Here is a 27643-nt window from a genome sequence, read left to right as displayed (position 1 = left end):
ATGTTTATTTTTTGTCAATAATGACATGCATTGACTATTTCCATTCTAAATATCTTGAGAACGGTTGCTCGTAACGATTTTTACCAAGAGACATTTTTTACGTAGAAAATCACGGAAATGTCCATTTTTTCATTCGGTAGTTTTATACAGGTACGGGCGAAAAGTTATTACTCTTTAAATCAGTTAAAACACATATAGGTGGCGCCCCCTACAAATAGGAGTCATATTGACATCAAAATCAAATTTGTCATGTCAAAGACCTCCCCAACACCAATTTTCATCCAGATATTGACGTTATTTCAGAAATTATTTTGAAAAAATCGAAATAAATATGAAACTTCTACACCCTGTATCTCCGAAATTAAGCATTCTAGGACATACATTTATACGAACTTATTTACTTATCTTTATCTACAGAATATTCTGCAGAAGTTTCCGGAATACAGTTCCGACCACCCTGTATCTGTATAATAAATTTCCAAAAGTCCAGAAATTCAGTTTAAAATACATCTTTTATAATATTAATTTTTATTCTTTTTATACGATAAATAATAATATTTACAATTTTAAATTATATACATTATACCGTATGATGTAATAAAAACGGCGTCAGCGATGGCTATGAAATGAAGATCGCTGTCATTTTATATGTAAAATTATATGGGAAATGTCATCGATTCGTCATTTCCAAGCCAATCGGGGGCCAATTTTTTTCGAACATACGGTATTTAATTTAATTTTGTAACAAGGTTAATGATAGCCAGATCAAAATAACATTTTCACTAACTATTATCGACCGGAAAAAATTATCATCTTGCATATTTTGCTGCCTAGCACTGGCCAGCGCAACCGCTTAATGAGAATAGGAAATTAATATAATGGACTCTGCATTTTTCGCCATTAATTTTATTATTAGACTGTAATTTGCATTAGAATTCAATTTGTTGCGTATATTGCCAGCCGTCAGTCGCATGGTTAAAATGCATAGAACCTATTTAAGTGATATGATTTAAAATAAAGTTTTAAACACATCCAATTATTTTTCTAGAGTGCTAGAAGTCTCTGAAATATTTATTGATATATCATATTTTGTATACTTTCTTTCTTAATATTTTTTCTTGTAATGTTAGGTTAGTTGTTAAGTGACTATACAGGGTTGTTCACCACATACGACACGGAGTATTGTAGCTAAACGATGATATTTTTACAAATTGTAAGTTTGGGGTTCGTTGAAGGACTATTAGAGCTACAATTTAAAAATATTTTTACAAGATACAGAGTGTCCCAAATAAATAAAAAATATCAAAGTTGTATTTTTTTAAATGGAACACCCTGTATATTATTGCATTTTTAGTTTCTACGATTAAAATAAAGGTAAATTTGATTAAGGTTTATTACACTTAAACCTTACCGTTTTTGAAATATTTTCAATTTTGCGAAATTGCAGTATAAATTTTAAGGCTTCATTTCTCCGAGGATATCAAAATTTTTAATACTAAATATTTACTGAAGTTTATTTATTGATCAATGTGTTGCAATAATAAAAATTATACTACCTTATACAGAGTGTCTAAAAATTTATTTTAAATAATTACTAGCTTTAAACGGCAATAACTTGTTTAATTTAAATGAAACACCCTATATATTTTATGAGAATCAGATGCACAATTTAATTGTCTATCAAACTGTATTATACCATTTTTTACCTATCTCTTTAAGTTTCCGTAGAAAATGCATTTTCTTGTAATTTAGAACTCATTTATCCAAATTTATTTTATTTTTTGTTGTATCTCCAATACAAACAGAGATAATGTGGTGATTAAAAAAACAAAATGCTCACAAAAGATTGATGATTTGATTTAGCAATAGCCACTACAGCTGCTGCACACTACAGGGTGTCACAAAGTTCGAGCAAAGAACTTCGTCTTATTGTTGTGCCCTGTATATGCTCAAAATAAATTCGGAATAAAAATTTCTGACGTAGCATCCGCTAAGAAGGAATTAATTTACAATTTAGAAAAAAAATCATCAAGATCTAATGAGTGGTTCACGAGAAATCCAATTCTGAAATTGGGACTAGTTTTTAGTGGTCGGTTTTTTTTGCCGGTGAGGTAGTTTTAAAGTTCTTGACTCTACATTGGGATATCTCTAAGTTCGAAGCATCTACTTAGTTTTATAACAAATTATAAATACCGGTATAACAGATGGCAGCGATAAAAACTAATTTCGCTGACATAACGCATGCAACATGTAGTAAATATTGCGATAGAGTAATAAATTCCATTACGTGGCTGTCCATTTAGTGTTTGGGCTACGTTTGGCAGTCGAATCGAGCGGGCTATGCCAAAAAATACGGCTCCATCACCTTCAGTTCGGAAAATCGGCATCACTCGGGCTATATTAAAATAGTATTTCGTCTAGGCAGAAATAGATAACTAATAGTGGGTTTACTCGTACAAATCGTGGTCTGGAATACAAAATATCCTCTCAAAACAAACTGTTAGAGAGGAATTCTGTTTTATATTATTGTGACATCTGTAAAATAAAACAATATCTTAATAAACTAAGTTAGAAAAGATAAACATATACACTGTAAAAAAAATGAGTGAAATTTCACTCAGATTTCACTCAATACTTTCTCAATTTCTGTCCACACCCGATTGAGTGAAATTTCCACTCTACAGAACCGAGTGAATCTTCAATTCTCAGAGTGAAAAGCACTGAGTGTTTTCACTCAATCGAGATTAGACGAAAGACTCCTTTTTTATCATTATTGTTTACCTTGAGTAGGATTTTGATCGATTTTGATAATTTATTCACTTTAAAATGAGTGAACTCACTAAGTGTTGAGTTCAAGACACCTTTTATTGAGTGACTTTTACTCAAATTTGTGTTACACTTAACTCGATTAGTACTCATATCTGAGTATTAATTTCACTCAGTATTGAGAAATATATTCTAAATTATTTTTTTAAAAGCTATATGTAAGCTAACTTGTTATTTTATAACAGGTGGGCAGGTGCCTTTCAAAGGTAAGTTTCAGTTTAGGACATGGTCTCGAACATGTCCATTTCCTAAAATTCACTTTTGGGAGGCATCTGGTCACTTGTAATAAAATAACAAGTTAGCTTACATAGCTTTTAAAAAAATCATTTAGAATATTTCGTTTTTTTTAACAAACCAAATAAAAAACTGTAGAACCTTCAAAAATATTTTTATTTGTCATTTTTATTTGACAAAAAAACAAATAAAACCAAATATAACACTATTATTATAATATCAAAAACATTTTAAAAAGTTTTCAACTCTTTTTGGAAAAAATACAGGAACTTTTTAAGCTAGATGTCTAGAAAAGTTGCATCACATCGCAAAAATCCGCTTTATTAAGAGCATTCGTCAGCTCGGCTACCAACATTCTCGAATATTTCTAATTTCTAAACTAACTTTTAATAACGAAAATCCTCCGGAAAATCCAGATACTTTTCCTCCTGAAAATTAAAAAAAAATGTTATTCTGCCAAATGTTCCAGTTCCCAGTTCCAGATTGAGGGAAAGTACCTAGATTTTCGCTACGCTAATTAGTCCAGGAAACATCCGAGCATTGCGGCAATCAGTAGACGCAGTCGAATTTGAATATATGTTAGGCGGATTTCTGCGATGTGAAAAAAAATGTTCTTAACATAAAACATATTTAGGAGTTATGAGTTCGTATTCGCTTCACCACGCCACGCGGCCACTGTCACACTTTACATCACACACACATACACTATGGACTTGTAACCTGGGCACCTTCGAAGGAACAAGACAACCTACGACTCGAACAGATAATTAAAAACTGAGGAACAGGGAAATAGCTTATTCGGTATCGAAGAAGCGCGTATGACGTATGATTAGTAATGAGCGAAAATACTCTAAACTGGGTGATTTCACTCAAATTTTTATTGTGTAAAACTATAACATGAGTTTTTAAGTGAATTTTTCTATTCCATTACTCAAAGATAGGGGTTATAACTCGAACATGAGCTTATTCAATAGCTATTGATTAAATAGAGATCATATTTGAGTAAAATGATGAATTTACTCTATTTTAGATAAAAATGTACTCAATTATTTCACTCAAAAAATTCACTCCCTGAGAAATATGTGTTCACTCAGGCTGATTTTTTACAGTGTAGAAAACATAGCTGTCCAAAGCTCAAAACTAATACAAGGAGTCAGCGAAGTAAAAAATTATAGTACATTACATACCTAGGAGGGAAGTGTTTCATTACTGTCGAGAGATTAACTAAATCTCGAGACAATAATGAAAACTTTCTTCCGAGGCTTGTATACTATTTTATTTACAACCACATCATTATCATTATTATCAAGGAAATAGTTATCAAAAGGTGTCGGACATGTTTGCTGCTCTGTATCCGAATAGACCGATACCTGGAAAATCTACAATCGCAAGGAATATCCAGAGATTTGAGACCAAAGGTACCCTAATAAATAATTGCAGATGTGAAACAAGGCTGGAACAAAGAGAAGATGCAAGAAATGATTCCGACTTGGAAGTTTTATTGTGCGTGCAAGAGAACGATGGAAAGATCAGCACAAGGAAACTTGAGGATGAAATAGGAATAGATCACACTACAGCGTTTCGAATTTTGAAACAACATAAATACTATTCCTTCAAATATGAAAAGCACCAAGAGCTACGAGATGGGGACGAAATACAGCGGCAGGCGTTTTGTTTTGATATGATGGAAAGAGCAAACACGGATAGGGAATTTTTAAAAAACATATGTTTCACTGACGAATGCACGTTTACCTTAAATAATGAACCCAATGTTCAAAATTATCGATATTGGAACAAAGAAAACCAACACAGGTTTGTCGAAACAAGGACCCAATATCCACAGAAAGTAAATGTTTGGGCAGGGATATTCGGACACAATATTATCGGGCCATTATTTCTTACGCGAAATTTAAATGCAGAATATTATTTGGAACTACTCGAAAATCATATTTTACCTGCTTTACATGATGCCGCTAGGGAAAACCAGGAAGTTTGGTACCAAATGGATGGCTGCCCGGCACATAATAGTACCCTGGCTGTTCGGGAATATTTAGACAATAGTTTTAACGGAATCGTTATTGGCCTAAATCATACAGTAAATTGGCCAGCAAGGTCTCCTGATATTTCGCCAAATGATTTCTTTCTCTGGGGCCATTTAAAAAACAGAATATACTAGGATAAAAAATACCCAAATCTAGACGAGTTAAAAAATGCTACTTCTGCCAAATGCAATAGAATTTCAGTTTACCAACTAGCGAATGTAAGAAGATAATTTTATGATCGCCTGGGTTATTGTCTAGCAGTCGATGGAGGAATATTTGAACATCTTCTTAAATCCTAAAGTTCTAACGATTTAATAGTACCTACCTAAATTAATAAGTTATTGAATATTATAATAATACTATCATTAACCTTGTAATTGATTACTTTATTTTACTTTAATTCATATTAATTTGTATTTATAAATACATCTTTAAGATTTCCGATATAGGAATGAGTTTTCAATAATAATAAAGCACTAAATAGGTAAATTTCTGAAATGACAACTTCATTTGACAGTTATCTTTTACCTTGACTGGTGCTCATAAGTAAATACAGGGCCATAAGAAAGGAGAAATGTTTAAAAAGAAATCGGCGATAACTCGTAAACGAGCTAATCAGAAATATCTAAAATTATTCTTTTGAATGTGGGTTTTAGTGCTCTTCGATAAACTTTAATAGAATTATTCTCTAAAATAATTAGGCCCCATTAAAATTTGCATGGGATTTCCTATGTCCCGTCCGACGATGCAACACCCGGTATAGTGCATACACTGTTTTTTTTCTGTTATATGTCTGAGGAAATACCATCGAAACTTGGAATTATACTCCAGGACACAACACAAGAATCTTTTCTTCCTTTCAACATTTTTTTGCTCTTTTAATGGTGTTTTCTTATTAAAGAGATCCACGATCGAGGAATCTTCTTAATCAGCACAAACTAACTAACCGGCCAATTATTTCCTATAGTTAGACCTTCGATATGTTCGCAACTGTAACGAGGGGATCGCAAAAACGTATAATTGCGTTCGTGAGATTTGACATTTGACAGTAGCAATCATCAATCAGCTCTTCAACAGGCACATTCACGCGTATTATACCAGCTCAACAAAGGTGGTTCTTTTCTGTTTTTTTTTCTTTAGAATTAGACCTTGATTTATTTATCATGTAGATGAGATGTAGGTATGTACAGGGTGTCTCACTTTCGTGTGTTTTATGGGGTTTCTTGTTTATGAGTAGGGATACAAAGATGCGGTTTTTACATCAGTATGCTATTTTTTTATGAAATTAAAGGTGCTACATACAGATTTGTCCTAGACCTTTTAGTTCCTGATATACACGGCCAGTTTGAAAATGTTGTATTTTTCGATCTTCTTATATCTCAGTTATCCTATAACTTATGGAATAGTTGAAACCTGAGTTCCGTTTGAGTTTTTTTACGTAGAATTCAGTGGCGTAACTAGTTTTTCGCTGGCAGCTGTCGTTTTCGAAATATGAGTCAAACTTATATTTTTTTAAATAAGACACTCTGTATATTATTTTTTATCTTATTGGTTTTGTTGGAGGGGGGGGCAGTTTCATCTCGTTGAAATTTGATTTTCGAAAAATCCGTTTGCCAAAAATAAGCTTTTTCCGTCAAGGAGTTTAAGCAGAATCGTGGTTAATCAATTACCCAACTTTATGAAACACCCTGTATGATTTTTTAAAAATTTCACTACAAAATATGCGTGTCCAAGCGTTTTCCCGAAACACTAACCGTTTTTTAAATAACAAATATTGTAATATTTGAGGGGCGTTTTCACCCTCTTGGAAGTTGAGATTCGAGAAACCCCTCCTTATCGAACCTCTGCACCCCACAGTCAATCCGTTTGCCAAAAATCAGCTTTAAACGTCAAGCAGTTTAAGCAGAATCGTGATTACTCAGTGGTCATATTTTATGAAACACCCTGTATAAATTTTTAAAAAATCTTAAAAATCTTAACAACAAAATAAAATATACGTGTTTAAGAGTTTTTCCGAAAAACTCACCGGTTTTTAAATAAAAAATATTCTAATATTAGAGGGGTGGTTTCACCCCCTTAGAATTCGAGTTTTGAAAAATCCCTTCTTATCGAACCTCTACACCCTAAAGTCAATCCGTTTTTCAAAAATCAGCTTTTTACGTCAAGCGCTTTAAGCAGCATCGTGATTAATCAATGACCAGATTTTTCGAAACACCCTGTATACATTTTTAAAAAATCTTAATACATGTAAAAAAACAAAATAAAATATACGTGTTTAGGCCTTTTTTTCGGAAACTTGATCGTTTTTTAAATAAAAAATATTGTAATATTTGAGGGATGGTTTCACCCCCTTAGAGTTCGAGTTTCGAAAAATCCCTTCTTATCGAACCTCTACACCCTAGAATCAATCTGTACGCCAAAATTGAGCTTCTTACGTTCAGTGGTTTGAGCAGGATCGTGATTAATCAGTGAGTCAGTCACTTAAGGATTTTATATATTAGTATACAGTACGTCTGCTGGATCTGCGTCTATGAAAGGAATGCGGACAAAAAACATTTAAATAAACAGCAATATATTTTATACGTCGACTTGACGAGTACGTCACCGCAAATAGCTCCGTCCACTCATTTTATTGGCCACTTGCAAATTTGTCGAATTTTTACTGATGGGACGCGTCGTCTAATTTTTTACGAAAAACATCGAGAGAATATCGTTTCCCCTCTCACGGATACCCCGTAGCTACAGAACGGACAGACGTACTGTAGAGTGCTGTATTTATTATTATCCTGTATTAGACCGTATACGATATAGGTCCTAAACAAACAGGTTTTAAATTGAAAAAAAGAAACAGTGTAACATATTTTTTAAATTCCGTTTCTGTTCCACGTGGTCGCAGCACGCTTTCCTGGCGCCAAATATTGAAATCAGCCATCGAACCGACCGACCAGCGGACCGGCCGGCATGGCAGCGCAGCGTCTAATTAATTATAATAGATTCGGTCGGGCGAAAAAAATTTAGCGGATTTTTGCGAAGCGGCGTTGCGGACCGGCCGCGTTCAAGCCATCCTTCAGTATTTTGGAAGCCGCTGGTGCTGGTAAATAGTTGTCTCGCGAGTTAAAAATATACGCGTTCGACGGCCACGTCGCCACGTTGCCGCGTCTCGCCGGCCGCGAGAAAACAGATTTTTTAAGCCGATATTTATCATTTATTCGCTTCCAATTAGAGCAATTTTAATCCCATTAGAAACATAAGATGGGAAAATAATGGGCTTTCGATCTAAATTCAGTTTCAATTCAATTTCAAACCAAATCAAACCACAAAACATCCCCCTTTAGAACTTTTTCTTTAATGGCCATAAACGGGAGTAAAAGACTAACCCTGCGAACAAACACTAGAGGCGCCACCGATTGGGTGGCGCATCTTCTTCGCCTCGGTTGATTATACTGAAATGGAGAGATCTAGAAACAAAATATTTTGTGGGTATATGTGGGGAGACAATGTACAGGGTGGGTCAAATTCGACGCTTTTAAATGGAAACACCCTTTTCTGTAGGAGATAGACAAAAACTAATATCGGTGTCTGGAGCTCAATTTTTGTCAAAAACATGATGGCGAAAACCGCATATCGATATCTGTTACCGTTTCGGAGTTACGGGGTATTTTTCAAAAATATGCATTTTTAACAAATCGCTGTAACTCTTTTGCTATGGAAAATTTTGGTATTTTTATAAAAACATTTCCAAAGCACCTTTTTACGTAGAATTTAATGGTTTAAGTATAATTTTTCTAAAATTAATATTTTAAGAATTATCAACAGAAAATTTGATTTTTTATATGGGACACCCTGTATATTTTTAATTTATTGAAAATAATTTAAAATTACCTTTCCAAAAATATAACATACTTGATATTTTGCTCGATTCCTCTTCGAGATATAGAGTATATAAAAATTCGCCCGCTTTAAATAAGTAGGCTTTGAACGGCACCGGCTGTAATGCAAAAAAATTCTAGCTGTGAGCATCAATTAAAACGAAAATAATATTTGCTATGAGAGATGCAGAATTTTATAACAAATTAAAATATATTTAACCAACATCAACACATTTAAACTATATCTAATAACTATAAAAATAAATAGCAAACCAAGACAGGAGATTTTGCTACAGGTGTTCGACATATCGACCGTCTTCTGTTATGGATAGACAGGGCAGTTTCTCGCGGAATTCATGAACTCAGTAGGGGTGAAAGATACCCTCTCATAACTGCTAAGTATTTCTAATTCGTGTCTAGATTATACGGAAGAATAAGGAACCTTTATTCTTCCGCAAATATATCCATACGATTAGATCCATGGGCACTAAGTCAGGCGGCCTCGACGGCCAACGGCTGGGATCTTGGTTAGCTATTCAATTATTCTTGAAACTGGCTGCAAAAATTTGCTGATAACTTTAGCGTTTAGAGGCGGTACGTGGTCTTGCTGAAAAAATATGTTTTCGAGTTCCATTAAGGGCATATCATCAATAAGGGGTCCAAAGCCTACTAGTTAAAAGTGGCGAACTTTTAAAATTTCTGTATTTCTAAGGGGATTATAACAAAATATCAAGTGTGCTATATTTTTGGAAAGGTAATTTTAAATTCTTTTTAGTTAATTAAAAATATAGAGGGTGTCCCAAATATAAAAACTATTTTTCTGTTGATAACTCTTAAATTATTAATTTTAAAATTATACTTAAACCATTAAATTCTACGTAAAAGGTGCTTTGGAAATGTTTTCATAGAAATACAAAATTTTCCATAGTAAAAAGTTACAGCGATTTGTTAAAAAAAATGAAATTTTTGAAAAACACCCCGTAACTCCGAAACGGTAACAGATATTGATATGCAGTTTTCACCATCATCTTTTTGATGAAAATTGAGCTCCAGACACCGATATTAGTTTTTCTCTATCTCCTATAGAAAAGGGTGTTTCCATTTAAAAAAGTTTCCATTTAAAAGCGTCGAATTTGACCCACCCTGTACAGGGTGTAAATAATCTATTCTATTATAGCATGCAAATTTAAATATCTTTAAATATCTCAAAACCCAAAGATTTTAAACATATTTAACCCTTATAATGAATGCCTCTTTTGGGGCCCAAGAATCCAAAAATGAAATAAAATACTGGGTGTTCCATAAGAAAAAATATAACTTTGGTATGGATCTTAGTTCTGAAAGACCCTGTATATTTCAAAATAATTTTAAATCGTGCACATTGCCTTCCCACATATACTCATAAAATATTTTGTTTCTACGTCTTTCCGTTTTCGTATATTCAACCGAGACGAATGAGGTGCGCCACCCTGTATATCCTCTTGACAACTTACATTCACGTCACAACATTAATAATCTTGCTTCATCCACAACGAAGTTACAGGGAGGGCCAAAACTACCGTGAGTTGCTTCGAGTACCATTATTTTCAGATTAATAAAAATCACAGTGATATTGTGATTTTTCTGTATAAACCGAGATTTAATCTAGTAAGAAATCCACTTAATAGCTTCCATCGAACGAACAGTTAAATAGACTTAAAAAAAGACGACACAGACTCTTAGGAAAGAAAATTAATTACATCAACAAGAAAATAAAAACACAGACGACGATGCTAAGAATGGTTTTATTGATAAGAGGTTAACGACTGAACATTAAATTAGTTACAGGGACGATTAACCTCGAGCATTAACTTCTTAACCTTTTTTTCTCGCTGATAAAACCGACTTTTAACGCGTCTGATTAAATTATACAGGTCGTCCGGTATTTTAATAATATAGACGGTGTCCCACATATGAACGTCAACTGATACTTCCGAAGGTAGTTGAAAAAAAACTAATTCTCTTAATTTTATTTATACTTTTTTCTTACGTTATGTGAAAATATATGACAAATTGTGATAGTTGTTTTTGTAATGTGTCACTGTCATTGAATATAATAAACGGCGTCCCGTGGCTTGGAAATGAGGATCGATGAAATTCTCCATATAATTTTACATATTTAATGACAGCGATCTTCATTTCATAGGCATCGCTGACGCTGTTTTTTTTATTATAATGCATATTGAACTGCATGGAACAATAAGTATACACTGTTTCTCACACCCAAACATGTCTTTTACAGTATCAATCGAAGTAGTTTCTTATAGGTGACATCCTGTATATTATTTATAAAATTACCATTATCGTAAAGGACTCATTTTGTACACAAATACGCAAATATAAATAAATATTTTCACTCCAATCAGACTCTTGATTGATTTATTAAACTAATTAAATTAAATTAACCCAATATTCCATATAAATTATTTTCAATAAGGAAGATTTATTTCGTTGGAATAAGATATATTACTGTAAATTTAAATCCAACTTTACTAACGTCCTTTTAATATTACCCAGATTAAAAATAAATTAATTTATATTGAGATAAAATCGATGCTGGCTGTGACAAATTCTAGAGAAATTAATATTCTAGTATGAGATATTGCTGTTCTAAAGGTCCTTGTGTTATATTTATGTATTTTGTATTTATGTATATACAGGGCGATTCACGGCTATGATACTTTAGACGTTTATGGAGAACCGGTTATAAGTTTTTTATGAAAATTTGGATTTTTGCATAAAGGCATCTGCTCATTTTTGTATCCCTTCTTGTTTACGAGATCCCGTTAGTGTACATTTTTATATGGGCCATCGTGTATATTAAACGTTTTTTTCTACACTTCTTATTTTTTCAGACACTTGAAATATGACGTAGTTTTTAAACCAATCTCTAGATTTTCCTAGAAATCTATACTAATATATAAAACCCTTAAGTGACTGACTCACTGATTAATCACGATCCTGCTCAAACCACTCAACGTAAGAAGCTCAATTTTGGCATACAGGTTGATTCTAGGGTGTAGAGGTTCGACTCGGCAAGGGCGTGAGACAAGGAGATACCATCTCTCCCAAGTTATTTACACTGGCACTGGAAAATGTCTTCAAGAAATTAGAATGGGAAAATAGAGGTCTGAACATCGATGGGGTACACCTTAGCCATCTGAGGTTCGCAGACGATATTGTCTTGCTGAGCACCGACATTCAAGAACTAAACACCATGCTAAATGAGCTAAATGACCAATCCCAGAAAATTGGGATTAAAATGAACTTGAAGAAGACCAAGATAATGAGCAACAATATCCATAACATTACTGTTGACAACGTTATTATTGAAAACGTAGACCATTATATATATTTAGGTCATAAAATCAAGCTGGGCAAGGAAAACCAAAATACGAAGATCAAACGCAGGATCCATTTGGCATGGGTAGCATTTGGAAATATGAGCAATATTTTCAAGGATAAAAAGGTGCCCATGAACCTAAAGAAAAAAGCTTACGACAGCTGCATTCTACCTGTGCTTACGTATGGCTTAGAGACTATGTCAATTACTCGAAAAACAGCAGAACAAATACGAGTAGCACAAAGAGCCATGGAAAGAATCATGTTGGGAGTCAATATTAGAGAAAAAAATACGGAATACCCACATACGTCAAAAAACAAAATTAATAGATGTCGTTAAAAGAGTGGCAAGTCTGAAGTGGCAATGGATAGGACATGTGGCAAGACAGGATTCAGACCGATGGCCCCAAAAAGTAATCCTATGGAGACCTAGGGGAACAACAAGAGGTGTGGGCCGACCAAAAAAGAGATGGGTCGATGACGTCAGGGCAGTGGCGGGAAGACAATGGATAAGATTGGCTAGAGATCGCGAAGCATGGAAAAACCTAGAAGAGGCCTATATCCAACACTGGATGGAACCAGGCTGAGAAAGAAGAAGAAGAAGAAGAGGTTCGATAAGAAGCGATTTTTCGAAATTCCAGTTCCAAGGGGGTGAAACCACCCCTTAAATATTACAATATTTTTTATTTAAAAAACTGTCAAGTTTCCGAAAAAACGCTTAAACACGTATATTTTATTTTGTTTTTTTACATATTTTAAGATTTTTTAAAAATGTATACAGGGTAAATGTATTCGAAAAATCTGGTCATTGATTAAACACGATCTTGCTTAAAGCACTTGACGTAAGAAGCTGATTTTTGGAAAACGGATTGACTTTAGGGTGTAGAGGTTCGATAAGAATGGATTTTTCGAAACTCGAATTCTAAGGGGGTGAAACCACCCCTCAAATATTAGAATATTTTTTATTTAAAACCCGGTGAGTTTTTCGGAAAAACTCTTAAACACGTATATTTTATTTTGTTGTTTTACATATTTTAAGATTTTTAAAAATTTATATAGGGTGTTTCATAAAATATGACCATTGAGTAATCACGATTCTGCTTAAACTGCTTGACGTTTAAAGCTGATTTTTGGCAATCGGATTGACTGTGGGGTGTAGAGGTTCGATAAGGAGGGGTTTCTCGAATCTCAAATTCCAAGAGAGGGTGAAAACGCCCTTCAAATATCACAATTATTTTCACAATTATTAATATCACAATTATTATTATTAAGAATCGTTTTTCCAGTTTGTATGTTAATGGAAATTCTTGCTTTGCTTTATCATCGCCATTACAAATGATTAATTCGAAGCGAACGAAGTCGCGGGTATACGCTAGTAATTGTATATAAATTGAGCTTTTTGGTAAAAAAATGATTTAGATTGGAATTAAAAGACTATAAGGTCATGTATTTTTAAAAACGAAAACTTTAAAGCAAACTTAGAAATTAAAGAAAAAGGAAGATTAAAAACAAACACTTCCTATAAAAAAATCCTTGTCTAAAGGTTAATAACTCTCCAAAAAGGTCGGATGGGTCTTAAAATTGCAGATGAAACCGCGTAACCTTGGAGAGTGAATCTTTTAACGAAACCTGAGATTTTTTATCTACATTTTCGAACATCACACACGAACTGACCGAAAAACAAGCCGAAAATTAGCATAAAATTAGTGGAAGGTTCAGAATGGTCGCATATGTTTTTTTTTTTCTAAAATTATTTAACTGCCTAGAAGAATATTAGAGAAATTGATAACTTGAATTGATAACATTTTAATAAAATATACTTTTCACAAATCAATAAAACTGAAATTATATTAACTAAAGCAAATTAGTGTCCCTGAATTAAAAATAAAATGGTCGTCTCTCAACCTGCTGATTTATTTCTGAAATTAATGATTTTAATATTAGCAGATATGTCCCGTTATTTATAGACTGAAAATAAACCAAAATCAGTTATTTTTAGCTATAATCAAGTAATATTAAAAATAATAACGTTTTAATAAAGTGTTACTGTAGATTGGATACTTGAAAGACATTGTTATGTTCATTTAAAATCAGTGGCGTACTAGATATTATGCAGGGTGAGTCTTAAATAAGTGCAAACATTTTCAGGTCAGATCTCTATAAAAGAAACATATTTTCTCTTTACCGTTTTTCAAATAAGTCCAAAATAACCGAGATATTTTACTTTTATATTTCCAAAAAAAATGTTTTTTCGCTTAAATTTTGAGGTAAAGATAGATCTTTTCTGGGTATTCTTTTTTTGTAAATTTAATCTATCTATGTTACCATATTATGAAGATATGTTTTTTAGTTAAAAATTAAAAAAAAATCTAAAAGATTTTTCAAAAAATTCTAAAATTTCAAATATTTTTTTTCGCGAATAATTGTCACGGAGTTTTTACCAAGACACTTCCTCCTCAATATTGAATATCTTAACCTCACTAGATTGAAGCTAGGAAAAAACGGCGAATGCAGATTCTGTGGGAAACATTGGAAAATACCAGAACACCTCATCACAGAGTGCGCCGAGACGATGACCATTCGTCCCATAAACTTTGGTAAGACTGATATGGGAGATTGAGAACTAACCTCTGTAAAACCGTCTCACATACTGGCTTTTGTCAAAGCGCTGAGACTGTATGATGAGATACACATACATACTGGCATTACTCGCTGACGAGTATTTGACACGCATGAGCTTTTCTGTAACTGAAAAGCCCGATACATGATATTATCTCTCTTCCGCACGCCAGACATTCAAAAATCTCACTGCTTTGCTGCCTCCTCGGTTGCCCCTTTACTTTTTGGTTGTCGTGATGAGATATATTTTTTATATTTATTTTGTCGAAAAAATTGAGCTCTCCCTGTTTTGCATTAAGATCTGTTTCTAAGGAACTTAACTTGTGGCTAGAACTGTTTATTATGCTATTTCTTCGTCGCAACTCAGATATGCCCTTCCATTCTGGGGTACGTGTTGTGCGACTCAATTTGACCGCATTTTCAAGCTCCAGAAGAGAGCTGTTCGATATTCACTGGGACTAAACAGCAGAACTCATTGCCAGGACTTCTTTAAAAAATTAAAAATATTAACTCTTCCTTCCTTATTTATATTTGAATCCGTTTGCCTAATACGTAAGCATGTATCAGCTTCTCAAGAAAGGCCATCTCACACTTTTCCAAGGAACGCGGAGCAAGATCTTTATCTACCTACCCCACGCTCAGAGTTGTATTGTATTTGTATTGTATTTTACTAAGAGTGAGTCCCAGGTGGGACCCTCCACCGAGGCCGCGAGGGCCTATTGTGGCTCAGTTTCTACAAGCTCTTTAATAGAAAAAGAGCATTAAAGTTCGCCCTCAAGACCCAGCCTTTTAACATAGGCCGTTATGTCCGAGGGTGATATGTCTTCTAGGTCTGATAAGTCTAGCGTGGGTTTGCCAAACACCTCAAACCTGGTCCTGCCCCCAGCGGGTCAGGTACACATAACGTACTTCATTGTTTCGTCATCTTCCATACAGAGTCGGCATTCGGCGTCTTCCACCAGTCCCATCCTCTGTAGGTGTGATCTCAGCCGGCAGTGGCCCGTGTATACTGCAGTAAGCGTACGCGTTCCGTTCCTACCAGCCTTTAGGAGTTCATCTGTTCTACGTTTGGATGGCCCTGCTAGGATTGTTTTGGCATGTTCCATTCCGGGACTGTCATACCAGTCCCGAAGCGTTACACCCCTAACCCATTCACAGAGCCTGTCTCTTGCGAGATTTTTTGGTACGCTAAGTGTCGGTTCTGGGCCCACGAATGGTTAGCCTGCACCAGTTTTTGGCGAGGGAATCAGTACGTTCATTTCCCTCTAGGCCGACATGTCCAGGTATCCATATTAGCGACACTTTGTTTCCATCTCCTAATATATTGAGTAGTTTCTTACAATGAAGAATCGTCCTGGACGTACTTTTCGTTGCCTCAAGTGCTTTCAACGCGGCTTGACTATCCGAAAATAGGCTTATTGTTTTCCCGGTGTATTGCTGTTCTACCAGCAGTTGCACACAGGTTTCAATCGCATATAGCTCAGCTTGGAAAATAGTGGTGTATTTTCCAAGACTGTGGTAGATCTCAGTCTTTGGACTGCTGCAGTAAATTCCTGCGCCAGATCCTTTATCGTTTTTGGATCCGTCCGTGTACCAACACATTTCCGCAAATAATAAGCCGTTTCTCGGCTTATCCCATTCGTCCCTCTTCGGAAACAGGACGTTGTAGGTACGCGTCAAGAGTTGGATTGGTGGTGTGAGATCCGAGACCATTCCCAGAATCTCATCCGATTGTAGTTCGTCTACTAGTCGGTTTTGTATGAACATGATTGTTCCTTGGCTCTCTCGTGCCATATTTAGAAACCTATATGTAGCCCATCTCGCCAAAATAATTTGAAGAGGAGGTAAGTCGAGTAGGGTTTCCATAGCTTTTGAAGGCGTAGAATGAAAGGCACCAGTCACCGCTAAGCATGCTTGTCGTTGTAATTTTGACAGTTTATTCTTTGCTGTTATTTGGTTGGCTTTCTGCCACCAGGCAACTGCGCCATACGTGATAATAGGTCTGATGGCTGTCACGTATAGCCAGTACATATTTTTGGGGTTTAATCCCCAGTTTCTACCACAAATTCGGCGGCATGCCCATAGAGCATAGCAAGCCTTTTTTGATATTTTTTCCAAATGGGAGTTCCAGCTAAGTTTTTTGTCTAGGTTTAATCCTAGAACTTAACTTCCTCCACAAACGGAATTGTCTCATCAAGAAGAGTGGGCGGTTTTAGTTTGTCTGTTTTCCTTCTTCTGGTGAATGGTATGATCACGGTTTTCTGTGGGTTTACACTTAATTGTTCCAGTGTGCACCAGCCGTGAATTGCATCTTAAGACTTTCTGTATTTTTGAGGAGATGTCCTCCTCTTTGTGTCCTTTTACTAGGATTACTAGGTCGTCCGCGTATGCCTGTGCTTCAACCTCGTATGCATCGATGATTGCCATCAGGTCATCCGCTAACAGGGTCCACAGAAGAGGAGAGAGAACTCCTCCTTGCGGGCATGCGAGCGAGATCGTTACTATTCGATTTTTGAGCATTTGCTCAATCCATTCAGTTATGGTTGCTTCGACTCCTCGGGCTTTTACAGCGCCTAGGAGCGATTGAGGGGTGACATTGTTAAATGCTCCCTCAATGTCTAAGAATACCCCTACCGCAATTTCCTTGCGATCAAAGGTGTTCTTAATTTCCCCCACCAAATTGTTGAGGGCCAGTTCTGTTGATTTTCCCTGCTGATAGGCATATTGTCGGATATTCAGGGGATACGCTCAGAGTTAAAAGTTCAATATTATACAACTCACCTGCCATTTGAAATCAAATCCATAACATCATTTTCTTCATTTCGCAAAGCATTGAAATCTTATTTACTAGACAAGAATTTCTACGCCGTAAATGACTTATATTTTGATAAACGAATTTGATCTTATAAACACTGGTCTAATGTTTGCTATTACGATATTTTGACGATATTTACCAATGACATCGAAATAAATTTATCTAGAGGTCATTGATATTTACTATAAACTAACTAAATATTTTTGAATATTATTTTTATTTCTTTATTCTTTAACATTGTAAACATTTATAAATGTTTATTTTAAACAATAAGACTGACAATGTTATTTGTATAATGTTTTGTATTCTCTTTTGTTTGTTTGTTTGTTTACTTTACCTTTGTCTACGAATTGTAAAATTTTTTGACAATAAAGGCATTTATTTATTTATTTATTTATAACTGAAGAAAGGCCCTGCTAGTAGATCTGTAGACTCGCGTTGATTAACCTCCCTCCCGTACATTCCACATTTCTATTTTTTTTCTCAGCTAGAATGATATGAATAGTAAATGTTTGTTTTGGATTTATTAATAAATGCCTACGCCCAACAATGACAATAGCCCCCTCCCCGCGCAAAGTCGATGTTTTGGTGAATTTTCGCGCCGGCCGGCTGCCTCATGGCCGGTCAAAACTATGCGGTAATCTGTTTATTTATAAATGTTGCGAGCATCGGCTTCGTCGCTTCTTGAGTCGGCCGACTCGCCTCCTCGAATCGTGACAAAAGCCAGACCGCGTCTTCTTCGCGCCGCCGATGGCTTTTGCTGCTCCTTTTTTCCCGCCTTTTTTTCGCTCTATATTTACGAAGAGCGCGCGCCAATACACTCATCCCATTCCACGCGGAGTCACCGTTTGTTTTTCCGGACGAATATCGGCGGTTCTCAAACTTTTATCCGGCAGTCGTCAAACTGTGTCATTCCATTTTGGGTTTATCTATACTACTGTTTGACCAGCGGATCTGAAGCTACGGAAGGAATGCGAGAAAAAAAAATCGATGTTGCCACGTTTATCTATAAAATTGCAAAATTTCCAGACATGAACTATAAATTTAATATATTTTTATTATATATAATGTGTTTAGCATATATTCTGACCTATATTACTAAGGAATTTTAACGTAGTTCATATCGTTGGATATGTTTTATTTAATAACTTATTTCTTTCGTTCTGTATAATCTGCTTATTACGAAAGGTGAAGGTATTTCAACGATATCATTGGCAAACCGGCATCGCCGCGCATGGCCGCCTATTCATCGAACATGATTGGCGAGAGTACGTCACAGGATTTGTTACCACGCGGTTGCCATGGCTTTTACGCCTTTCCTATTCGCTAGCCTTATCCCCAACTTCACGGTCACTTCTGAAAAGAGTAGAAATATTGAATACTATTGAAATATCCAGTGGCGGTGTCATTCTTTTGATCATTATTACTTTCTTTCATTATTTAATACCGGTTATCCTAAACTTTATTCCTATATTTTTCGTATATTCAATAGTTAAAATGTCTTTTTATTGTTTTGTTATCGTGTTAAGTTTTTCGTTCGTAGTTTTTAATTATTAATATTAAGTTTGATCGTATATTTGTGTTTTAAAATGAATAAATTTGTTAAGGGTAAGACGCTACATAGCCAGGACAAGAGAAATAATAGCTAATTTATATAGGTAAGTAGAATAATAATAATGTAATTATAAGAATACTAAAATTAAATATTGGCTAAAATGAAAAGCACCCATTTTACCTAAATATTTTAGCTAAGCTAAAATAAATGTAAATAAACGTGGATGAAATCTCATTTGGTTTATTTCCTTGTGTTCATAACAGGGTTTGCGACGAAGAAGCTACAGAGAGTTCGCTTAAGTTGCCGCTTAAACGTAAACTTGAGCGGATATCTCTTTATGCCGGAGTTAGCGTATCGGCTATAAAAAAATTCACACAGAAGATAAAAAAAACTGGAAACTAACCCCGATAAAATGATATCCAGCTCTGGAAAGAAACGGCTACGTGAGCTCGACGACTTTGATTTCCAAGTGGTCAGGAATTTGATAAATAGATTTTATCTCGAATTCAAAGTCGTCCCCACAATTAGAAAGCTTTTGCAAAAATTGCAGGAAGAATCGAATTTTCCTTTGGCAGGGAAACGCTTAGGGGGTTATTAAAATCAAATGGATTTTTTTGGCGTAAATGTTAAAATAACAGATAAATATTAATGGAGCGGCCCATTATATTGCATAGAGAGATATAAATATATACGCAAAATTCGAAAATACGCCAAGTATTATCTATTTGGATGAAACATGGGTAGACAATGACGTAACCTTTAAAAAGTGCTGGCGGAGCGATACCATATCTGGTGTAATAGGCAACATTGGATCTACTGGTGAGTAAAATTATGTTTTGTTTGCGCTTCCAAAGTTAACTATTTTCAAGATTTTTTTTTGCTGGAAATAGATATATCTAAAATTATGTATTGTAGAAAAAAATATAGTTAGTACAGATATATAAATAAATATACCTCAAGACTCAGTCTTGATCATCTGCTGATGATGTTAACATGGTTAGCGAAACGTGCGCCCAATGTAAAAGTAAAAGTGTTTTGGTGTATTGTGCTGATTTAGTGTTTTATTTTGCTGTGTAACACCAAAGGTTCCAACCCCCAGCTGTAATTATTTCTTCTATTATATTAACAACACATAATAATAAAATTATTCAAAATATTTAAGGGAGCTTTAATAAAAGCTTTTAGTGTGTTTATCTGCTAACTCAACAGTAACGATTCAAACAGAATAAAGTTTTTTGAAAAAAAATTATTAATCAGAATTTATATTTATGATACACATTATTTTCATAAAAACCGTACGCCCATGCCTATTTTATGAATGAAATTGGGCGTGTCTTGTTTACAACTGCGTTCCCCTGCCGATACCCCGTAGCTACAGATCCGTTGGTCACACTATAATATAAAATCCTTAATTGACTGGCTCACTGATTAATCACGATCCTGCTCAAACCACTCAACGTAAGAAGCTCAATTTTGGCATACAGGTTGATTCTAGGGTGTAGAGGTTCGATAAGAAGGGATTTTTCGAAATTCCAGTTCGAAGGGGGTGAAACCATCCATAAAATATTACAATATTTTTTATTTAAAAAACGGTCAAGTTTCCGAAAAAACGCTTAAACAGGTATATTTTATTTTGTTTTTTTACATATTTTAAGATTTTTTAAAAATGTATACAGGGTGTTTCGAAAAATCTGGTCATTGATTAATGACGATCCTGCTTAAAGCGCTTCTTAAAAACGGTGAGTTTTTCGGAAAAACTCTTAAACACGTTTATTTTATTCTGTTACGATTCTGCTTACACTGCTTGATGTTTAAAGCTGATTTTTTGCAATCGGATTGACTGTGGGGTGTGGAGGTTCGATAAGGAGGGGTTTCTCGATTGTTTTTTCTCATGCTGACATAAATGTGAGAAAAGTTTATCCAGTTTGTATGTTAATGGAAATTCTTGCTTTGCTTTATCATCATCATTACAAATGATTAATTCGACGCGAACGAAGTCGCGGGTACACGCTAGTTTTTTTATAATTTTGTTTTTATAATGAGTTATAGTAATGAGTTTCACGTAGTTCCGCTTTAAATTTATTAAAATTAAAATCACTAATGTATGTTGATACAGGTATAAAAAAATCAGCAATATTTGCAGGGAGACACTCTTTTGCGCTCCACGAAAGGTGCGAACTGCATCAATTTTCGGTAACGCTTGCACTACTCTAATTGAATGGAAAAATTTATAAATTTATAATTAGCCTTAAAAATGTAATAAGAAAAACAAAGTGGGGATAAACATACGAAAAAAAATAAATAATCTGGATTTTTGTCAAGCTAAACATAGCATTTTGCCGTGTGCGCGGCGCACTCAGTGATGAGGTGGTCTGGCGTTTCCCCATTTTCCCCACAGAATCTGCATTTGCCGTTGTTTCTTAGCTTCATTCTACTGAGATGATCTCGATTTAAGTAAGAACAATCTCTGCGGTAATTAATTTTCTCCCTCCTATATAATTTAAATCTGTAAAACGATATCGTCGATCTACGTTTTATAAGCTCTATGAGCGACGCTCGGCGAAAACAAAACGCGCCAACACGAGCGCTCGCCACTCGCCGCCTAATTTTATTTTGCCGGGTAATAATTAGAAACTATGTAGCGAAGAACTGACAACCCCGCAACTTATTATGCCGAGATTAAGTACAAAATATAAAGGTTATTTTGAGCCGCCCAAAAAGATGGCACTTGTGGTGGTCGATGCGCCAAACAACGGGGCACGGACGTGTACGTATGTACAGGGTGGCCACGACGCATTATACAGGGTGGTTAGCTGTGCGGTTATTCGTATCGAAAGTTCTTAGATCGTTGATAATATGTTAGCGATATTCAATTATTTGACTGTCTTTGATTGTTGCTTCAAACGAATGTAATGCAGATGACATCGTTCTCATTGATTGAACATCATCATCATCATGTTCAACTTATTCAACCATTACTAATGATGGTGTAGCCTCCCTCACATATTTAGATACTTACCTTCCAGGCCTTGATCCAGTTCACTTCTGAACCCCTCAATTATCTCTTCTATAACTTTAATATATTCTGTATTTTAACGACATCATTATTTTTTTCAGGTTTACCGCTGAGAGCATCACTCCAAACCACCCCAAGTGAATGAGCATCCTTAATATGGCACCGTTACCATCACCGTACCACTCCAGAACTATCAAAACATGTCATCAACAAGTCGTTGTTTCTCCAAACGCCTGCGCATCGAACTTCAGCCACCAACACTGCGCAAATTCCCCCAGATAAAATCCTCTATAAATCGAACAAAGAGTTCCTACGACCTTTCGTGAGTTATCCTCCTTCTTCGTACGAATCTGAGTGATCTTCTATCGTGTATGCGGGTTTGTTGGTCGCACGGTAACGACCAGCACATCCCGCCCGGCTGACCAACTGGCCGCCATATCGTTGCTGTGCGTCGTGGTACTTACTGTCGCGGTAGGTCCGGCTCTGGGCCTGCCATTTACGTCATTTTCCTCCCGTAGTACGTCACTATCGTCATCTTCCTCCAGATTTGTGTCGATCGCCGGTCGACATCAAACCAATTCCACCGTTAGTACGGCTACATCCTCTTCCAGATTAGTTTTTAGGCAAAGTGATACTAGCGTAGTGCGTTCGGGTAAACTAGCATCGAGTACTTTGACGGGAAATAGTGATTCTAGTACTAGTGTTTTGCGAGTGACTTCGGCCGCCTTCGTGGGGTCGGAGAAGAAGGAAACGAAGAACGCTTCCGAAGAAGTTAGGATTGGGAATGAGAGGGAGGAGTACCTGAAGGGGATCCACTTGTCCATGCCACCGGCGCATGCGCAGGATACAGATTCATGTAAGTCGATTTTTGAGTTATAATACCTAATTGTACCAAAAATAATTTGCCAATAGCTTTACTGAAACTTATTATATTAAATAGAGATTATACTATATCCGTATTGTAGCATATTTTTAGACAACTTCTTTATTTTTTGAGGTTTTGATGGTCAAACATCAACAAAATATTCCTTATGTTTGGTCTAAATTTTCTCGAAAATGAAGTCATAATTTGAAATTGTGTTACAATACGGAAATAGATTGAAGTTTCGTGATTACAGTGATATATAATTTATAAGATTTTGTAACAAATTGCTCTCTATTTTATGACAAATGCTGAAGCTCTGCAAACCTTAATCAATTCGGTGTGGCTTAACACCACAAGATCGGTCTAAACCTTATGCAGATTTCTGAAATATCTATATCTATACTAATATATAAAATCCTGCTCAAACCACTCAACGTAAGAAGCTCAATTTTGGCATACAGGTTGATTCTAGGGCGTAGAGGTTCTATAAGAAGGGATTTTTCGAAATTCCAGTTCCAAAAGGGTGAAACCACCCCTCAAATATTAGAATATTTTTTATTTAAAAAACAGTCAAGTTTTCGAAAAAACGCTTAAACGCGTATATTTTATTTTGTTTTTTACATATTTTAAGATTTTTTAAAAATGTATACAGTGTGTTTCGAAAAATCTGGTCATTGATTAATCACGATCCTGCTTAAAGCGCTTGACGTAAAAATCTGATTTTTGGAAAACAGATTGACTTTAGTGTGTAGAGGTTCGATAAGAAGGGATTTTTCGAAACTCGAATTCTAAGGGGGTGAAACTATCCCTCAAATATTAAAATATTTTTTATTTAAAAACCGGTGAGTTATTCGAAAAAACTCTTAAACACGTATATTTTATTTTGGTATTTTACATATTTTAAGATTTTTTATAAATTTATACAGGGTGTTTCATAAAATTTGACCATTGAGTAATCACGATTCTGCTTAAACTGCTTGACGTTTAAAGCTGATTTTTGGCAAACGGATTGACTGTGGGGTGTAGAGGTTCGATAAGGAGGGGTTTCTCGAATCTCAAATTCCAAGAGAGGGTGAAAACGCCCCTCAAATATCACAATTATTTTTACAATAATTATTAATATCACAATTATTATTAAGAATCGTTATTTAAAAAACGGTTAGTCTTTCGGGAAAACCCTCGGACAAGCATAATTTATTTGGTTTTTTTACATATTTTGAAATTTTTTAAAAAATCATACAGGGTGTTCCAAAAAGTTGGGTAATTTCTTAACCACGATTCTGCTTAAACTGCATGACGTAAAAAGCTTATTTTTGGCAAACGGATTTTTCGAAAGTCAAATTCCAACAAGATAAAACTACTCCTCAAATATTACCAAGTTATATAATAATATCGCCGTATTGTTTTTTCTCATACTGACATAAATATGAGAAAAATTTATCCAGTTTGTATGTTAATGGAAATTCTTGCTTTGCTTTATCATCACCATTACAAATGATTAATTCGACGCGAACAAAGTCGCTGGTACACGATAGTAATGTATATTTCCTTCGGCCACACACCCGCTTTAGCCAGCCCCTGAGAGCGACTGGAAAGTACAGCGTAATAGACTCTTAAAATACATCAAAAACAAAGTTAGCTTTGTTATAACAATATTTTTGTTTTCTCCCAAAGCACTATCAGTTCTATAATAACGAATTATAATGACCAGAAATATGAAAAAAAACCCGCCACTTTGTCGGGATTTTGCTGGGAATCTAAATAGCGCCTCTTATTTGCGTATTCCGTATAATGCTCTGTCTAGACTATGAGGAAAATATACGCCCAATAGGATTAGAGAAAGGGCCGGTAAGTCTTAACCTGTGGGTAGAAGCTTTGTTTATGTTCTGGACTTTTTTCGTTTTGGTTTTATTAAAAGGCAGGAATTAATTTGACGGAGGCGGTTAAAAAAATGCAGACGTTTTCTTATTTTAATGTGTAATCTTGCCGTTAATTATAAAAATATCTAAATTAAAATAATTAATTAAGGTTCAAAGAAAATGCCCGATTTTTAATATTTTTGAACTGAAACTTTTTTACGCCCGTTGAGAGTAAAAATTCAATTCCGTTATTTCGTGATAATCTACCCCGATAAAAAATAAGCTTGTGGCAACACTGGGTAACGATCTGTTCCATACGCGGCTAAGAAAATCTCTATACTAAACTTGAAACTGTACCAATCTTGATTTCATGCATATTTTCATCGATATAGGTTTGTAGCTTCTGAAGAACGGTCTAGGTCCAGCACCTAGCTCTTTTGCCAGCTCAGAATTAGAATTTTGAGTTAGTAACTCGCATTTTCATTGGAGGACACTATCATATTTATTTCAAGCCAATAATCAACGAGAATATTCGTATAATTTAATAAAATTACTGTAAATCACTATAAATGATGAATTGTTTGTAATTGAACTGTAATTTCTGTATTATTAATCCGGTAAATGATGGAGTTAAACAATTGTGATTGATTCAAATTTTATTTTAAGATGATACTTAAATAAATAAATTAAAAAAAAAAATAAAAAGATAAAAATTAAAAAAACATAAAATTGTAAAGCTAGAATAGTATACGGTTTTATATTAACTCTATTTTTTTTTGAAGTTTATAAAAAGAGTTCATAAAAAATATATATCCTTCAAATCCATCAATTTAATAGCTTTTAGTAAGAAGTTTCACTATTAAGTTTATAGAATTTAATCCTGCTCCACGAAATAGAAAATTCTCAACCCATTTTAAAACAGTCCATTACTGCATTTCCCGCAATACTGCAGTATTCAAACTCTTTGTCTCTATCCACACTAAACACAAGTCCCTTTCCCCAAAAGCTCCACGAACAGTTTCAAAGCAAAATGGCGCTCAATCATACCCCTTAAACGACCAAAAACAAGGAGACCAAGAAGAAATAGAGTGGATTTCGGTGGTAGGGACGGTTTTGGGCCCTTTCTCCAAGCTGAACGTCTTTATAATTTCGCTGTGTTCGAAATATCAACTGAAATAGTTCTGGGCAAAGGGAGAAACTCTCACACACACGTCCTATGGCACAGGGAGACACAAAGTTGGAATAGTTTGGAGAAAGGGACCGTTTAATTGAGTTAATTGATGGAGAGGGTGTTGTACAGGGGGGTGAAGGGGGATGAGAACCTTTCGAGAGTGGTTATTATGTCGACAATTTCGACATGACAAAAGCGGGATTGAGGAGAACTAATTGAGATGGGTTGGTGAAACAAAAAGAAAAACTGAAAGGACTTTGAATAGTTATTTATGGTACTAGTGCATGGTACAAAGAAAACAAGGTATGATCGATAGCGGCTCCAATTTCGTTCAGTTTGCGCATACCACCTGTGACGTCACTAGGAAAATAAGGAATAAATAAAAAATAAAGAAAGTTGACAGGAGATCTGCATTTTTTGTATTTTTGGGGTTATGGTTAAGAATTGTTTATTTTCAAGACTTTTTAGTTCATTTAATTTAATAATTACTAAAACCAGCAGTTCCAAAAATATATTTAAAAATAAAAGACAAAAATCCAAAATATTAATTATCTATTAACATGGATTTGGACGATGATAGGTAAGAATACTAAATTTATTTCTATATTCGGTATAAAATTGTTTATTAGGTTTTTAGTTTGCGATGTTTAAGGTAAATAATTTTTATGTCAATTGTCTCTGAATTCACATGAGGACAGAGATGAGGATATCTATGGAAAAGTAACCACAAGAGGAATTGTTACATCATTTAAAAAATGTTGGGAAGTTGATTGTTTCCCATCGAAATGTAGAAAATGCCAATGCAGATGAATGTATTGTAATTATGATAGAAGTAATTCCAAGGGTGAAGTTTATTATAATTAGTGGAAGGAATTCCAAGGGTAAAGTTTATTATAATTAATGATCTGTGCTTCTTTTTATATGTAGATGTTTCAGGTTTTGAGAATAAATCGGTTGAACCTCGAAACCCAAAATTTAGAGGAAGTATTTGCATACCCAGAATATGCCCATCAAGGAGTATAGCTCAAATTTCCTTTAATGGTAGGCAATTATTCAATGCAAATTAACTTTTTAAGTGACTGAAATATTAAATAGTTTACAATATGGTATATCACTGTAAAAATATATTACCTTTAGGTACAATTAGGGCCCGATACATTTCAAAAAGTAGAATATTATTTTATATTAAATGAGGTATTCTACCAACAATCAATTTATATTAATACCGGAGATTAAAAAATAACAGAATAAATAGTTCTTTTACTACAAAAATAAATTATAGAATACAACAGTATGTAAAAAATTAAATAAAAAAGTTATGTCCCGGTCGAGATGCGAACTCTGGTCTCTCGCTTCCTAGCCTGACTCTTTACGCACTGCTCCACAACTAA

General features: G+C 34.8%; 1 protein-coding gene across 2 annotated transcripts in view; it reads left to right on the top strand.

Moving 5' to 3' along the window:
• The window catches only part of LOC115889863, a 365125-nt gene that overhangs the window by 6230 nt on the left and 331252 nt on the right, over positions 1 to 27643 (top strand). For both annotated transcript variants that reach the window (XM_030909943.1, XM_030909942.1), the window contains exon 2: positions 22459 to 23213. In XM_030909943.1, the coding sequence (XP_030765803.1) occupies positions 23180 to 23213 (34 nt within the window). In that variant the 5' untranslated portion in view covers positions 22459 to 23179. The remainder of the gene's footprint in view (positions 1 to 22458; positions 23214 to 27643) is intronic.

The sequence above is a fragment of the Sitophilus oryzae genome, unplaced genomic scaffold, assembly GCF_002938485.1.
Source record: "Sitophilus oryzae breed Bouriz unplaced genomic scaffold, Soryzae_2.0 scaffold_857_pilon_pilon, whole genome shotgun sequence".
In the NCBI taxonomy this organism is placed as follows: Eukaryota; Metazoa; Arthropoda; class Insecta; order Coleoptera; family Curculionidae; genus Sitophilus; species Sitophilus oryzae.
The sequence above is the reverse complement of the archived record's forward strand: the minus strand, read 5'-3'. Positions and strand labels throughout refer to the sequence as shown.